Raw genomic sequence first — 18,826 nt, 5'->3', positions numbered from 1 at the left:
TTTTTTTCAGCTATGAGATGTCATTCTTACAAGGGGAGCTGTTCTACAGAGTAAGAATCCATCACTCCATGCCAGCCCCTAGCACATATCTTGAAACTAGGAAAATATTCAATTCTGTTTTTCTCTTTTTTTATTTTAAAACACTGTTTGCTAAAGTGTCATTTTATTTGTACCAACTTTTTATTAATAATGCATTGTGCTTAATATTTTTGGCATAATTAATAATTCTTTTATTAAGTTTCGCCTTTGTCTAATAATTGAACCACGTTACTGAAAGAGACTGGGATATTAGAACTGTATAATTTAGGTTATTTTCTGCTAAATTGTATTCAGAGAGTTAAAGGGACAGTCAAGTATAAATTAAACTTTCATTATTCAGATAGGACTTTTAATTTTAATTGACTTTCCAATTTACTTTTATCATCAAATTTGCTTTTTTCTCTTGGTATTCTTAGTTTAAACTAAACATAGGTAGGCTCATATGCTAATTTCTAAGCCTTTGAGGGCTGTCTCTTATCACATTCTTTTTAAATCTCTTTTCAACACAAAGAGACTGAGAGTACACATGGGCCATATAGATAACACTGTGTTCAGGCACAGGGGGTTATTTAAGATCTAGCACAATACAATGCTAAATTTAAGACAATAGATAATAAACAGTCACAGACATGTGATCAGGGGGCTAGAAGAAGCTTCCTAGATACAAGATAATCACAAAGGTAAAAAGTATATTAATATAACAGTGTTGGTTATGCAAAACTGGGGAATGAGTAATAAAGGGATTATCTATCTTTTAAAACAATAACAATTCTATGGTTGACTGTCCCTTTAATGTGTACGGCTGGGTTTTTCTTAGGATTTTCCCTTTAATAGATCCTAAGTGGTGGCAGCTGAGATATTGTAGTTAGTTAGTGTGGGTGGCATTAAAGGGGAGTTTTGGGGCATTTCTTTTATGTCTAGTACAGACTGGAGAGTGTTGTTAACCCTTGCACCCACTGAACTAAATCACAAGTTGGCCTGGTGTGGCTAGATTGTGACCTACTAGTGAGAGTTGAAGGGGTCTGATAACCCTTTCTGTGCCAAATAAGTGACTGGCGCAGGGTTGGATAACCTTGGTTTGTCACACCATGTATTCTCCAAACTCAGCAGGCATTATCGGAGAAGATTCAGAGCTGGTATCTTTTATTACAAATATTTCATGAACTTTAATAAAGGGGACAGCTATGTGTCACTTCCTCAGCCCTGACTTTATTAAAGGGACACAAAACAAGTTGGGATAGAGACCAAATAATATTATATGTACTTTAATTACTTTACCTGCAAATTTATACTGCAGTACTTCGCCATTAACCCTTTCTTTTTAGTTTCTGAATTGCAAAGCTCTTACTCCCTCCACACAATTCCTTTTATGGCTGTATCTGTGTTAATTGTTCTTTTGGTAAAATGCAAAAGTGAATAGGGATTATCTGTTGGAGCATGCCTAGAAGCTGGGAACTCAGTTGAAATACAATGCCTGTGTCTAAACACTGATAAGAAGGGTGGAGTTAGCTGCTCCAGGCAGTTTAGCTATGTAATTCATTTTGCTTAATTTTAAAAATTATTTTAAAATACTTGCCAGCAATTTTTAATCAATTTTTTATGCAAACTATTTTAAATTAATTAGCCCTTTTAGGATATGCACAGATCTCAACCTGTTTTATGGCAATTTAAAGTTTGTTATGCTGGCAAGTCCAGAGAGTGCTTCTATGAATGGAATGGAATGTTTATTTGGATAGCAGAGCACCCCAGGTTGGAACCTTTTTATGTTAGAGTGCACCTTCCAGTTGTTTTTTATATACATAAACTCATTGAATTTCTAAGAAAATCGGAGGGACCTGGAGATCCCAGAGAGATGAGAGATCCCTTCCATAGAAAGCAATGAAGTTCTCTGTGATACAAAATTTCACATGGGAGAGAGATGATAATTGGAGAACCCCTGGGGCTGATAAAAAGGCTCAGTTTGCATCAATTTCAAATTAAAATGAAATGTTTTCACTAAAATGTAACTTGCTTTTGTCTACATTTTGGTATATATTACTTTTTTGTTAGTTAAAATAAGTGTATTGTGAATTTTGAGCAAACTTCACCTGTATACAGCTGACAAGACAAATCAGTGAGACCAGCTTTTTAAAAATGCTTAGAAAATTTCACAAGGCTTGTGAGCAGGGATAGGCACAGACAAAGGCTGTGGCAGACATTTTCCAAAGTACAGGCCTTAGTGAAGGACACCAAGGTACATTTGAAATTAAAAACATTATTTTATAGTGCTTGGTGTTATTATACTGATGCAGATACCACTGATCCTATAACCAGCCCTCCTCTGGCTATACCCATGAGCCAGTGTCACTACTGTGTCTTTGTATTGTGCTTGGTGTTATTATACTGATGCAGATACCACTGATCATATAACCAGCCCTCCTCTGGCTATACCCATGAGCCAGTGTCACTACTGTGTCTTTATATAGTGCTTGGTGTTATTATATTGATGCAGATACCACTGATCCTATAACCAGCCCTCTTCTGGCTATACCCATGAGCCAGTGTCACTACTGTGTCATGATATAGTACTGGGTGTTATTATACTGATGCAGATACCACTGACCCTATAACCAGCCCTCCTCTGGCTATACCCATGTGCCAGTGTCACTATTGTGTCATTATATAGTGATGGGTGTTATTATACTGATGCAGATACCACTGGTCCTATAACAATCCCTCCTCTGGCTATACCCATGTGCCAGTGTCACTACTGTGTCATTATATAGTGCTGGGTGTTATTATACTGATGCAGATACCACTGATTCTATAACCAGCCCTTCTTTGGCTATACACATGTGCCAGTGTCACTACTGTGTCATTATATAATGCTGGGTGTTATTAAACTGATGCAGATGCCACTTATTCTATAACCAGCCCTCCTCTGGCTATACCCATGTGCAAGCGTCACTACTGTGTCATTATATAGCGCTAGGTGTTATTATACTGATGCAGATACCACTGACTCTATAACCAGCCCTTGTCTGGCTATACGCATGTGCCAGTGTCACTACTGTGTCTTTATATAGAGCTGGGTGTTATTATACAGATGCAAATACACGTCCAGTATTTCACTCAGACTTTATTTATTCCATAACTTATCACCCAATATCGCTTGTAGTCCCTTGACAAGCCACTAACTTTATTCACACTGCATATTTTTTTTTATTCCTATTATTTAATCAGAAAGAAAAGATATACAGTACTAAGGTTGTGGCGGACACTGCAAGGGCTAGTCACGGACACCAGTGTCCGTGTACGGACACCTTGCCTATCCCTGCTTGTGAGAGAGCTTCAGACATATCCTGGGAACTCCCCTGTTCAACTCAGGGAACTGCCCTGCCCTCCCACTTTCTGAAAGTGTCAGTTTTAGTTTGCAATGCAGCAAATACAATGGGCAATGCAATATCTAAAAGCTACACAGAAATATAAAAAGTATGATCCTAAGTTATTAAAGTAACACAGAAACTTTCAAAGCATTATCAGAATTTGTAAAATCACTTTTTGATCAAAAAATAAATGTATCAAATTACAAATGAGAAATTGCATAGCTTAAAAAGCAATAATACTGGAAGGACCCAATCTACAGTGTAAATTAATCTAAAATACAATGCACAAAGTGTAAGTGTGACAAAACTCTTATGACATGATGTCACACAGTGCTATATTGCACTGGGCTTGTCTCTCCTTCACATACAGAAATGAGAGGGATCTCGCCGTGCTTGAGAGTTCTGCGCTTTTTCTTTTGAAAATACTGTGAGTTCAGCCTTTGTGAAGTCTGAACTACAATTTCTCTCAAAGCTGGATAATCTTTGAATGTGAAGTGCTTTGTTCAAAATAGGATATGTTTTTATGATGCAGTAAGTGATTTTGAACCCTCAAATAAAAAACAAAAAAAACATCATTAAGAGTTGTTTTATATGTGATTGATATCAGAATTGATGCCTATACATCAGCACATTAATAAAGGCTCTTATGAAATGTACATCTCTTAGGGCACTAATTCTCAACCTGGACAGTGGCTAACAACATCTACTCAAGAAGTAACATAGAGTCTGGAGATAATAAATTAGAGAAAAAAAATAAATGTTACTTAAATATGATTTAGAAAGTAGCACACAAAAAATAGTTAAATTTTTTTTTTCTTGGTTTAGGTTAATAATAAAGGACACTAAAGTCAACATTAAACTTTTATGATTCAGATAGATCATGCAATTAAAGAAAAAAATCTTTCCAATTTACTTCATTATTTACTACATTATGAAATAGTGCATGGTCTTTTTATTTGCACACTTTCAGAGAAACCAGTTCCTACTGAGCATGACCAAGAGTTCACAGTATATATAAATATGTGTTTCTGATTGGCTTATAGCTGTCACATGATACAGGGGAGGGGGGAAATGGAAGTATTATTACATGTTCATTCTATTATGCATTTGTTGATAATGCAATTCTATTGTATTTAAGTTTAAAATATGATCTATATCTTTTTTTTTTTTTTTTTTTACATTTTTCTGTTTTCTGTATAATTAGACACCTGTGGTGAGATTACATATACGGCGCAGGCTTCAGCGCAAATGCTGAAACCCGCGCCGACCTTAATTTCACCTCTCACATTGGGGAATCCAATAAACCCCGCCGGCAGTTGATAAAATGCCGTAAATCGGATAAACTAGCGATGTCCAGAAATGTGCGTACATACACATTTCCTGGAGTTGCCAGTGATTTACGGCATTTTAGAAACTGCTGGCGCCTAAGAAAATAAAAAAAAATGTTAAATCTCTGTAAAAGTCTAACCTGCCTCCCAAAAATAAACCCGACACGTAAAAACCCCTATATCCATAATCCCCCCACATCGCAACTAATAATAAAAGTATTAACCCCTAAACCGACAAAGTCCCACAACACAATATGCCTAATTAAACTATTAACTCCTAATCCGACATTCACCCACATTCACCCACATCACAATCTACCTAATAAAAGTATTATCCCCTTAATCCGCCCACCCCAACATCACAAACGACCTAATAAATCTATTAACCTCTAAACCCCCACATCGCAATCTACCTAATAAAACTATTAACCCCTAACCTGCCATTCACCCACATCGCAATTAACCTAATTAAACTATTAACCCCTAATCCACCATTAACCCACATCGCGATTAACCTAATAAATAGGTACTCACGGTTCCTGAGGTCCGGCTGTGAAGTCTTCTTCCAAGCGGTGACATCTTCCATCGCAGCAACCTCTTCTATCTTCTTCCAGGACCGCAGAGCTGAAGACCGGCAACCGAGGAACTGAAGACCGGCAACCGAGGAACAGAAGACTGGCGATCGCTGAGCCAAGGAGCGTGGAGGATCCTCTTCATACGATCAGCGCCGTACAATGAATATTGAATGCAAGTTACGTGTTTAAATATGACGTACCTTGCATTCCTATTGGCTGATTTGAATCTTCAAATTCAAATCAGCCAATAGGATGAGAGCTACTGAAATCCTATTGGCTGGCATTCAGACCCATAGAAACACTATGCTGAAATAAATAGTAATGTTTAATGTGTCTACCATGTCCTTATGTCATGTTATTAAAGACTTAATAATATTTTTTATCTGCAATTTCTGCTACAATTTGTGCATTATGAAGAGGCGTAACTAGAATTCACAGGGCCCAGGTGCAAGAATCTAAGAAGGGCACCCCCCCTCCACCCCCCCCCCCCCCCAAAAAAAAAAGTGAATTTGATACATATCTTTTTTTTTTTTTTTTTAAACATGTAACACAGTAAAAAATTACAGATTACATGTCTGCAAAAGGAGGTACCCCATGCCCACAGTCTGTGAGATGGTCTGACCCCCTATTACTGTATATAGTGACACTGTTTAACCCACCAATACTGTATATAGTGAGTCAGTGACACAGTCTGTAATCTGCCGGTGAGATGGCTGGCCTGACCCTACCCGCCCCAGTACTTTATAAAGTGACCACAGTAGTCTGTGACATGGTCCAGCCACCCGTACTGTATATAGTGGCACTGTATAGTGACACTGTTTACCCCTGGCTCCCCTTGCTGTAGTAACAAGGTCTGTAATTTGCTGGTTCCACAAACATACACACACACACACACATACAGTACATGCATAAATACACACACAGTCACATACATACATACACACATACATACACACACACATACATGCATAAATACACACACAGTCACATACATACATACACACATACATACACACACACATACATGCATAAATACACACACAGTCACATACATACACACATACATACACACACACACACATACATGCATAAATACACACACAGTCACATACATACATACACACATACATACATGCATAAATACACACACAGTCACATACATACATACACACATACATACACACACATACATGCATAAATACACACACAGTCACATACATACATACACACATACATACACACACACATACATGCATAAATACACACACAGTCACATACATACATACACACATACATACACACACACATACATGCATAAATACACACACAGTCACATACATACATACACACATACATACACACACACATACATGCATAAATACACACACAGTCACATACATACATACACACATACATACACACACACATACATGCATAAATACACACACAGTCACATACATACATACACACATACACACACATAAACACCAATGGGTAAAACAGAAAGACTAACCCCTGTAGTCAGAGACACTAGTGAAGCATCACGTCACACTCACATGATATCAGTGCAGGCAGTGGCTGGTCAACATTTTTTTTTTTTTTTTTTTAAGCTGGGCCCCCACCCTCTGCACCCCCTGTAGTTTTGCCCCTGGCATTATGCATACTGCTCTTGATGTGCACCTACTTAATATCATCAAAATGACAAACATATTAGCTAGCTACAGTAATTACATAACTACAGTTATACAATAGGGTTGCCAGCTTAAAGGGACACTAAACTCAATTTTTTTCTTTATATATTCAGATAGAGGATACAATTTTAAACAACTTTCCAATTTACTTCTATTATCTAATTTGCTTCAATCTTTAGATGTCCTTTGTTGAAGAAATAGCAATGCACATGGTTGAGCCAATCACACGAGGCATCTATGTGCAGCAACCAATCAGCAGCTACTGAGCCTATCTAGATATGCTTTTCAGCAAAATATATCAATAGAATGAAGCAAATTAGATAATAGAAGTAAATTAGAAAGTTATTTACAATTGCATGCTCTTTCTAAATCATGAAAGAAAAAAAAAATGGGTGTCATGTCCCTTTAAGGCCTGGGGCCACAAGGCAAGCTTCCAGTGCTTTTTATTTGGCCCCTACTCACTTACATTATCTAATGTTTGTGTCTGGAGCATGGGGATATTTGGCAGCACTTTCTATGGGTCTGAATGCCAGTCCATTTGCCTTAGATAGAATCCACACCCGTGTGACAAATCTGTGCTACAGATGGCTAATGGCTGGAAAGAGATTTACCATTTTCTGTGCAGCCTGCTTACAACTGTCCTTTCTGAGGGGATTCCATTACATATTTACATGTTTGTCTGAAGATATAGGTTTTGACATTTGTTCACATATACACAATGGTAATAATTTACCTTCTAATGTGGCCCCTCATTTAAAAAGACTGGGGCCCCATTCTATAATTATAAGCTTGGTTTCAGTTATGCCTAAATATGATGGGTTGGAAACAAGAAAGTGTTTGCACACATACTATTGGGAAGAATAAATAAAAAACTTAAAGGGACCTGAAACCCATTTTTTTCTTTCATGATTCAAACACAGTATACAATTTAAAACAACTTTCTAATTTACTTCTTTTATCAAGCATACATATTCTCTTGTTATCCTTTGTTGAAGGAGCAGAAATGAACTACTGAAGGCTATCTGAGAACAGATCATCTAGTAAGCCAATGACAAGGGTCATATCTGTGCAGCCATCAATCAGCAGCTAGCAACCAGTAGCGCAGTGCTACTTCTGAGCGTACCTAACTACGCTTTTCAGCAAAGAATACCAAGAGAACTAAGCAAATTGAAGCATGAAAGAAAAATGTGGGGGTTATGCCCCTTTAACTTGTATTAGTATGAATTAAAAATATATGAAGCATAATAAACCTCTAACAACCCACATACATTAATTTTAAATTAATGCAAATAAAAGTTCATTTTTATTTTTTATTCTCTTAAAGGGACAGTCAACACCAGAATTTGTGTTGTTTAAAAAGAAAGATAATCCCTTTATTACCCATTCCCCAGTTTTGCATAACCAACACAGTTATAATTATACACGTTTTACCTCTGTAATTATCTTGTATCTAAGCTTCTGCTGACTGGCTGCCCCCTTATTTCAGTTCTTTTGACAGACATGCAGTTTAGCCAATCAGTGCTCACTCCTAGGTCACTTTACGTGCATGAGCTCAATGTTATCTATATGAAACATGTGAACTAATGCCCTCTAGTGGTCAAAATGTATTCAGATTAGAGGCAGTCTTCAATGTCTAAGAAATTAGCATATGAACCTCCTAGGTTTAGCTTTCAACTAAGAATACCAAGAGAACAAAGCAAAATTGGTGATAAAAGTAAATTGGGAAGTTGTTTAAAATTGCATGCCCTATTTAAATCATGAAAAAAAAATTGGACTTGACTGTCCCTTTAAGCAGTGTGTGTGTAACCTTTCAACTCTCATTGCTAATTTTAATTTTCTACAAGTTATGTGAGGGAGTTGGCACCTTCAGACTCTTTTACTGTTGACTTGATATCTTTTACTGTGCTCTTACTTATATTTTTTACTTGAGATAATATGATGTGGTGGCACAGATTAAAGGGACAGTCAAGTTAAAACTAAATGATTCAGATACAGCATGCAATGTTAAACAACTTCCCAATGTACTTCTATTGACATATTTCTTTAATTAATTTGGTATTCTTTGTTGAAGACTAAACCAAAGATCAGCACTGAGAGCTAGCTGAACACATTGGATGGCCAATGAAAAGAGTAATTGGTGTGCAGCCACCAACCCCCAGCTAGCTCTTCAACAAAGGATGCAAAGAAATCAAAGCAAACTTTTATAATAGGAATACATTGTTTAAAATTGCATGCTCTATCTGAACCATAAAAAACATAATTTATGTAAGAACTTACCTGATAAATTCATTTCTTTCATATTAGCAAGAGTCCATGAGCTAGTGACGTATGGGATATACATTCCTACCAGGAGGGGCAAAGTTTCCCAAACCTCAAAATGCCTATAAATACACCCCTCACCACACCCACAATTCAGTTTAACGAATAGCCAAGAAGTGGGGTGATAAAAAAGTGCGAAAGCATATAAAATAAGGAATTGGAATAATTGTGCTTTATACAAAATCATAACCACCACAAAAAAAGGGCGGGCCTCATGGACTCTTGCTAATATGAAAGAAATGAATTTATCAGGTAAGTTCTTACATAAATTATGTTTTCTTTCATGTAATTAGCAAGAGTCCATGAGCTAGTGACGTATGGGATAATGATTACCCAAGATGTGGATCTTTCCACACAAGAGTCACTAGAGAGGGAGGGATAAAAATAAAGACAGCCAATTCCTGCTGAAAATAATCCACACCCAAAATAAAGTTTAACGAAAAACATAAGCAGAAGATTCAAACTGAAACCGCTGCCTGAAGTACTTTTCTACCAAAAACTGCTTCAGAAGAAGAAAATACATCAAAATGGTAGAATTTAATAAAAGTATGCAAAGAGGACCAAGTTGCTGCTTTGCAAATCTGATCAACCGAAGCTTCATTCCTAAACGCCCAGGAAGTAGAAACTGACCTAGTAGAATGAGCTGTAATTCTCTGAGGCGGAGTTTTACCCGACTCAACATAGGCAAGATGAATTAAAGATTTCAACCAAGATGCCAAAGAAATGGCAGAAGCTTTCTGGCCTTTTCTAGAACCGGAAAAGATAACAAATAGACTAGAAGTCTTTCTGAAAGATTTAGTAGCTTCAACATAATATTTCAAAGCTCTAACAACATCCAAAGAATGCAACGATTTCTCCTTAGAATTCTTAGGATTAGGACATAATGAAGGAACCACAATTTCTCTACTAATGTTGTTGGAATTCACAACTTTAGGTAAAAATTCAAAAGAAGTTCGCAACACCGCCTTATCCTGATGAAAAATCAGAAAAGGAGACTCACAAGAAAGAGCAGATAATTCAGAAACTCTTCTGGCAGAAGAGATGGCCAAAAGGAACAAAACTTTCCAAGAAAGTAATTTGATGTCCAATGAATGCATAGGTTCAAACGGAGGAGCTTGAAGAGCCCCCAGAACCAAATTCAAACTCCAAGGAGGAGAAATTGACTTAATGACAGGTTTTATACGAACCAAAGCTTGTACAAAACAATGAATATCAGGAAGAATAGCAATCTTTCTGTGAAAAAGAACAGAAAGAGCAGAGATTTGTCCTTTCAAGGAACTTGCGGACAAACCTTTATCTAAACCATCCTGAAGAAACTGTAAAATTCTCGGAATTCTGAAAGAATGCCAAGAAAAATGATGAGAAATACACCAAGAAATATAAGTCTTCCAGACTCTATAATATATCTCACTAGATACAGATTTACGAGCCTGTAACATAGTATTAATCACAGCGTCAGAGAAACCTCTTTGACGAAGAATCAAGCGTTCAATCTCCATACCTTTAAATTTAAGGATTTCAGATCCTGATGGAAAAAAGGACCTTGTGACAGAAGGTCTGGTCTTAACGGAAGAGTCCACGGTTGGCAAGAGGCCATCCGGACAAGATCCGCAAACCAAAACCTGTGAGGCCATGCCGGAGCTACCAGCAGAACAAACGAGCATTCCTTCAGAATCTTGGAGATTACTCTTGGAAGAAGAACTAGGGGCGGAAAGATATAGGCAGGATGATACTTCCAAGGAAGTGATAATGCATCCACTGCCTCCGCCTGAGGATCCCGGGATCTGGACAGATACCTGGGAAGTTTCTTGTTTAGATGGGACGCCATCAAATCTATTTCTGGAAGTTCCCACATTTGAACGATCTGAAGAAATACCTCTGGGTGAAGAGACCATTCGCCCGGATGCAACGTTTGGCGACTGAGATAATCCGCTTCCCAATTGTCTACACCTGGGATATGAACCGCAGAGATTAGACAGGAGCTGGATTCCGCCCAAACCAAAATTCGAGATACTTCTTTCATAGCCAGAGGACTGTGAGTTCCTCCTTGATGATTGATGTATGCCACAGTTGTGACATTGTCTGTCTGAAAACAAATGAACGATTCTCTCTTCAGAAGAGGCCAAAACTGAAGAGCTCTGAAAATTGCACGGAGTTCCAAAATATTGATCGGTAATCTCACCTCCTGAGATTCCCAAACTCCTTGTGCCGTCAGAGATCCCCACACAGCTCCCCAACCTGAGAGACTTGCATCTGTTGAAATTACAGTCCAGGTCGGAAGCACAAAAGAAGCCCCCTGAATTAAACGATGGTGATCTGTCCACCACGTTAGTGAGTGTCGAACAATCGGTTTTAAAGATATTAATTGAGATATCTTTGTGTAATCCTTGCACCATTGATTCAGCATACAAAGCTGAAGAGGTCGCATGTGAAAACGAGCAAAGGGGATCGCGTCCGATGCAGCAGTCATAAGACCTAGAATTTCCATGCATAAGGCTACCGAAGGGAATGATTGTGACTGAAGGTTTCGACAAGCTGCCATCAGTTTTAGACGCCTCTTGTCTGTTAAAGACAGAGTCATGGACACTGAATCTATTTGGAAACCCAGAAAGGTTACCCTTGTCTGAGGAATCAATGAACTTTTTGGTAAATTGATCCTCCAACCATGATCTTGAAGAAACAACACAAGTCGATTCGTATGAAATTCTGCTAAATGTAAAGACTGAGCAAGTACCAAGATATCGTCCAAATAAGGAAATACCACAATACCCTGTTCTCTGATTACAGACAGAAGGGCACCGAGAACCTTTGTAAAAATTCTTGGAGCTGTAGCAAGGCCAAACGGCAGAGCCACAAACTGGTAATGCTTGTCCAGAAAAGAGAATCTCAGGAACCGATAATGATCCGGATGAATCGGAATATGCAGATATGCATCCTGTAAATCTATTGTGGACATATAATTCCCTTGCTGAACAAAAGGCAAAATAGTCCTTACAGTTACCATCTTGAACGTTGGTATCCTTACATAACGATTCAATATTTTTAGATCCAGAACTGGTCTGAAGGAATTCTCCTTCTTTGGTACAATGAAGAGATTTGAATAAAACCCCATCCCCTGTTCCTGAACTGGAACTGGCATAATTACTCCAGTCAACTCTAGATCTGAAACACAATTCAGAAATGCTTGAGCTTTTACTGGATTTACTGGGACACGGGAAAGAAAAAATCTCTTTGCAGGAGGTCTCATCTTGAAACCAATTCTGTACCCTTCTGAAACAATGTTCTGAATCCAAAGATTGTGAACAGAATTGATCCAAATTTCTTTGAAAAAACGTAACCTGCCCCCTACCAGCTGAGCTGGAATGAGGGCCGCACCTTCATGTGGACTTAGAAGCAGGCTTTGCCTTTCTGGCTGGCTTGGATTTATTCCAGATTGGAGATGGTTTCCAAACTGAAACTGCTCCTGAGGATGAAGGATCAGGTTTTTGTTCTTTGTTGAAATGAAAGGAACGAAAACGATTATTAGCTCTGTTTTTACCCTTAGATTTTTTATCCTGTGGTAAAAAAGTTCCTTTCCCACCAGTAACAGTTGAAATAATAGAATCCAACTGAGAACCAAATAATTTGTTACCCTGGAAAGAAATGGAAAGTAGAGTTGATTTAGAAGCCATATCAGCATTCCAAGTCTTAAGCCATAAAGCTCTTCTAGCTAAAATAGCTAGAGACATAAACCTGACATCAACTCTGATAATATCAAAGATGGCATCACAGATAAAATTATTAGCATGCTGAAGAAGAATAATAATATCATGAGAATCATGATGTGTTACTTGTTGCGCTAAGGTTTCCAACCAAAAAGTTGAAGCTGCAGCAACATCAGCCAAAGATATAGCAGGTCTAAGAAGATTACCTGAACACAGATAAGCTTTTCTTAGAAAGGACTAAATTTTCCTATCTAAAGGATCCTTAAACGAAGTACCATCTGACGTAGGAATAGTAGTACGTTTAGCAAGGGTAGAAATAGCCCCATCAACTTTAGGGATTTTGTCCCAAAATTCTAATCTGTCAGACGGCACAGGATATAATTGCTTAAAACGTTTAGAGGGAGTAAATGAATTACCCAATTTATCCCATTCTTTGGAAATTACTGCAGAAATAGCATTAGGAACAGGAAAAACTTCTGGAATAACCACAGGAGATTTAAATACCTTATCCAAACGTTTAGAATTAGTATCAGGAGGACCAGAATCCTCTATTTCTAAAGCAATTAGAACTTCTTTAAGTAAAGAACGAATAAATTCAATTTTAAATAAATATGAAGATTTATCAGCATCAACCTCTGAGACAGAATCCTCTGAACCAGAAGGGTTATCAGAATCAGAATGATGATGTTCATTTAAAAATTCATCTGTAGGGAGAGAAGTTTTAAAAGATTTTTTACGTTTACTAGAAGGAGAAATAACAGACATAGCCTTCTTTATGGATTCAGAAACAAAATCTCTTATGTTATCAGGGACATTCTGCACCTTAGATGTTGAAGGAACTGCAACAGGCAATGGTACTTTACTAAAGGAAATATTATCTGCTTTAACAAGTTTGTCATGACAATCAATACAAACAACAGCTGGAGGAATAGCTACCAAAAGTTTACAGCAGATACACTTAGCTTTGGTAGATCCAGCACTAGACAGCGATTTTCCTGTAGTATCTTCTGACTCAGATGCAACGTGAGACATCTTGCAATATGTAAGAGAAAAAACAACAACATATAAAGCAAAATTGATCAAATTCCTTAAATGACAGTTTCAGGAATGGGAAAAAATGCCAACAAACAAGCTTCTAGCAACCAGAAGCAATGAAAAATGAGACTTAAATAATGTGGAGACAAAAAGCGACGCCCATATTTTTTAGCGCCAATAAGACGCCCACATTATTTGGCGCCTAAATGCTTTTTGGCGCCAAAATGACGCCACATCCGGAACGCCAACATTTTTGGCGCAAAATAACGTCAAAAAAATGACGCAACTTCCGGCGACACGTATGACGCCGGAAACGGAAAGGAATTTTTGCGCCAAAAAAGTCCGCGCCAGGAATGACGCAATAAAATGAAGCATTTTCAGCCCCCGCGAGCCTAACAGCCCACAGGGAAAAACGTCAAATTTTTGAAGGTAAGAAAAAATGATTAAATTAAATGCACTATCCCAAATATGAAACTGACTGTCTGAAAATAAGGAAAGTTGAACATTCTGAGTCAAGGCAAATAAATGTTTGAATACATATATTTAGAACTTTATAAACAAAGTGCCCAACCATAGCTTAGAGTGTCACAGAAAATAAGATTTACTTACCCCAGGACACTCATCTACATGTTTGTAGAAAGCCAAACCAGTACTGAAACGAGAATCAGCAGAGGTAATGGTATATATAAGAGTATATCGTCGATCTGAAAAGGGAGGTAAGAGATGAATCTCTACGACCGATAACAGAGAACCTATGAAATAGACCCCGTAGAAGGAGATCACTGCATTCAAATAGGCAATACTCTCCTCACATCCCTCTGACATTCACTGCACGCTGAGAGGAAAACCGGGCTCCAACTTGCTGCGGAGCGCATATCAACGTAGAATCTAGCACAAACTTACTTCACCACCTCCATCGGAGGCAAAGTTTGTAAAAACTGAATTGTGGGTGTGGTGAGGGGTGTATTTATAGGCATTTTGAGGTTTGGGAAACTTTGCCCCTCCTGGTAGGAATGTATATCCCATACGTCACTAGCTCATGGACTCTTGCTAATTACATGAAAGAAATGACATTTTTATTTTACTGACCTTTTAGGTTTGAGTGTTCTTGCAAAAATGTGTTAAGCAATAGTGTCTTTCCTTGTTATCTGATTTTGCTGCCTAAAATGTGTTAAGAATATTGTAACACCATCTAGTGGGCAGAGGTAGAAACTCAATATATTTACATTGAAGACTGAATCCAATGAGCCAGATTACAACACTGCCAGAAGTTTTAACGTGTGCGGATTAGCTTCACATAGAAGTAAATGTTCTTTTTATTTTTAAATATATATTTCTCTCTCTCTCTCTCTCTCTCTCTCTCTCTCTCTCTCTCTCTCTCTCTCTCTCTCTCTCTCTCTCTCTCTCTCTCTCTATATATATATATATATATATGATTAATTAAAAAATATATATGTATACCTATAAATCTATATGACTATATACATATACAGTATATATATATATATATATATATACAATATATATATATATATATATAGGAATACAATACCAGTAGATAATAAACTTTGATTTATAATCATTTGAAGAGCCGGTCACAGAGGAATATATATCGGGATATATATTAAAAAAATACAAAGAACATTTTCTCCTATGTGAAGAACATTGGAATGTGAAATATTTACATCAAATTCACACTAAAATATGTTAAAGGACCAGTAAATACAATAGATTTGCAAAATCAACAAATGCATGATAAAAAGACAATGCAATAGCTCTTAGTCTGAACTTTAAATGCGTAGTATATTTTTTTTCTGTTATGACTATTTACACTCCTCCTTTATCATGTGACACCCATCAGCCAATCACAAATGCATATACAGTATGCATATTCTGTGAATTCTTGCAAATGCTCAATAGGGGCTGGTGACTCAAAAAGTGTAAATTTAATAAAACTGCACATTTTGTTAATGGAAGTAAATTGGAAAGTTTAAAATTGCATGCTGTATCTGAATCATGAAAATTTAATTTTGACTTGAATGTCCCTTTAAATGGCAAAAATTAAGAATTTTTTTTAAATGTTTTTAGGTATTTGGATGGTAAGGGCTCCAAAGTATATGTAATTATATGTGTGTACACTGTATATGTGTATATGTGTGTGTATATGTATATGTATATATACAGAGATAGATAGATATTTATTTAAATTACAACAGAGATAAAAGCATGACATTAAAATACTCAATTTCATAAAAGTAAAAACACAGAAATTGTTGCATAGACAATTAGCACATCTAGGCAAGTATCCCCGCTTGCCTTTACCCAGAAATACTCCATATGCACTGCTACCAATGCACCGGAGGATTCTGGGTAAGATATGCAAATTAGATATGCAACATCTCAGGCTTTTTGCTTCTGATACAAAACAACCTCTGAACAGCTTTTTCGTTCTGTCCAGAAGTGGTTTTGTATTTGCTGCACTTACCCCATTAAAAATACACAAATACACATAAGTACATATATATATATATATATATATATATATATATTTATTTATACACATACATACACACATGCACATATACTGTGTATATATATATATATATATATATATATATATATATATATATATATATATATATATATATATATATATATATATATACACACACAATATAGCCCTTTCTATTCGAAAACATTGTCATATACCATATTCCTTTTAGCCCGTATAAAATATTTGTATGAATAATTTTTATTATATGTACACACTTTATTTTAAAGGGACACTCAAGTCAAAATAAACTTTTATGATTCAGATAGAGCATGCAGTTTTAAGACACTTTCCAATTTAATTCCATTATTTATTTTTGCACAGTCTTTTTATATTCACATTTTCTGGGGAACAAGATCCTACTGAGCATGTGCACAAACTCACAAGGTATATGTATACTAGTCTGTGATTGGCTGATGGCTGTCACATGATACAGTGGTCTGGAAAATAGGAGAGAAAATATATTTGCCAAAAAAAGAATCTACTGCTTATTTGAAATTCAGAGTAAGTGTGATTGCATTGTCTTTTTATTATGTACTTGTTAATTATGCAATTCTACTGCATTGAGTGGTCCTTTTATGTATTTATGTTGTGTTTGGTGCACATTTACTTTTATCCCTAACCCTATATGCAAGGTCTTAAGTTGTGCTAACCTGTTTACTTTACGTGTTTACTTTCAACTTGTAATATGTGTGCAAGTTAGCGCGGGCACGATATTGCAATGTCGTACCCGCGCTAACATTAATGTGCCCCTTGTAATCTAGATCTATGTTAGCTAGCTAAGCCCTAAAAGTCATACAATATTACATTTTTATTGTTACAGCAAAAAGCTGAATTATGTCATTTCAAACTGCTGTTAACGGCTGGTAACTCATTAGTGTGGATAAGAATATAACCACAGTGTATTCCATCTCTTGTTTTAACAGCAAAGAAATGTGTAGTTGAAATAATCCCATTAGTGACATCCAGAGCGGAAAAAATTGTGTAAAGTTACAAAAACTAATAAAGGTAGGTGGGTTATGAAGGAAAATGAATATGTGATCATTGTCTTACAACAAGAATGTGAGTGGTCAGTGCTATTACTGAATTATAAATCCAAGAAACTCCTATAAATAAAACACTAAAAAAGGAAATGAATGCTTCTAACAAATGTATTTTTATTAGTGCCATTAATGATCATATAATTCCCCCAAGCTAACCTCTACTTGCTCATTCACTGCAGGCAATTCTACATCAGACTAAATTGAAGTGATGTAAAGTTGCTTAGCTGGCTAGTCAGCTGGGTATTCCAAAGAAGTGAATAACCCCTAGGTATCTGCTTACTTTTCTTAGTGATAAATCCGTCCTTGGATACTAAGAGATAACAATGCTATTTTATGAAATGTAACCAGTGTAGACTTTATAAATCAAGTTATGGGTGAAGCTATATCAGGATTTTGTTAAGAATCGTCATAGCATTTATCAGCTGGCTGGTAATAGTGTATCTATGTTAGTCTTTACGTCAACAGGCAAATGTCACTTGAAAATCTCATTAAACTAAACCTTGGGGCATAGTGAAAATTAGGATTATGAATCATTTCAGATTAATGTCACCTAAATATTTAAAATAATGAACTTCTTCCGAGCATTGTTAATTGCCAAGAGTTAAATTCTGTGTTTATTCTTGCATTTGTTATACTAATATGAATGCCCAGACTTATGAATATAATATGATAGAATAAGATAATTTGCTCATTCTCTTAAGCACATAACATGTATATCATAATAGATTGTCTACTTTAGCCAACAAGACCAAGCAACTGACAGTAGAACTAGCAGCTCATAAACAAATGAATCACGTTCCTCTCTGCCAGAGCTGAAGAAGTAATGTGAGGTCAGTAACAGACATAAACACGTCTCATCTCTACTTACGGAAATGATGTGTCCTTTTAGCCCATGGGCAGAGTCAGCACATTCAATCACAGCGCTTAACTGAGGGTATCCAACACCTGTTTTGATTCTAGTTGTACACACAGATCCTGGGTAGAGAATGAAATAAAAGATGAATTACATTTTTGTTATAGTCAAGTAATGTATGTATAATAACATATCAAAGGAACATAAAACTGCAAATGAGAGATGTCATAAGTGAATTGTTTAAAAAATATATAATTTGAGATGAAGAGACGTGATATTGAAATGACTTATTTGTATCAATGTAAAATAAACCACATGTAAAG

The 18,826-nt window shown here is 36.5% G+C and overlaps 1 protein-coding gene across 1 annotated transcript in view; it reads right to left on the bottom strand.

The window, feature by feature from the left end:
* GMPR (guanosine monophosphate reductase) overlaps positions 1-18,826 on the bottom strand; it is a 257,883-nt gene that overhangs the window by 118,023 nt on the left and 121,034 nt on the right. Inside the window, exon 6 of the mRNA XM_053714765.1 lies at positions 18,519-18,625. Within this exon, the coding sequence (XP_053570740.1) occupies positions 18,519-18,625 (107 nt within the window). The remainder of the gene's footprint in view (positions 1-18,518; positions 18,626-18,826) is intronic.

This window comes from Bombina bombina, chromosome 5, assembly GCF_027579735.1.
Source record: "Bombina bombina isolate aBomBom1 chromosome 5, aBomBom1.pri, whole genome shotgun sequence".
In the NCBI taxonomy this organism is placed as follows: Eukaryota; Metazoa; Chordata; class Amphibia; order Anura; family Bombinatoridae; genus Bombina; species Bombina bombina.
The sequence above is the reverse complement of the archived record's forward strand: the minus strand, read 5'-3'. Positions and strand labels throughout refer to the sequence as shown.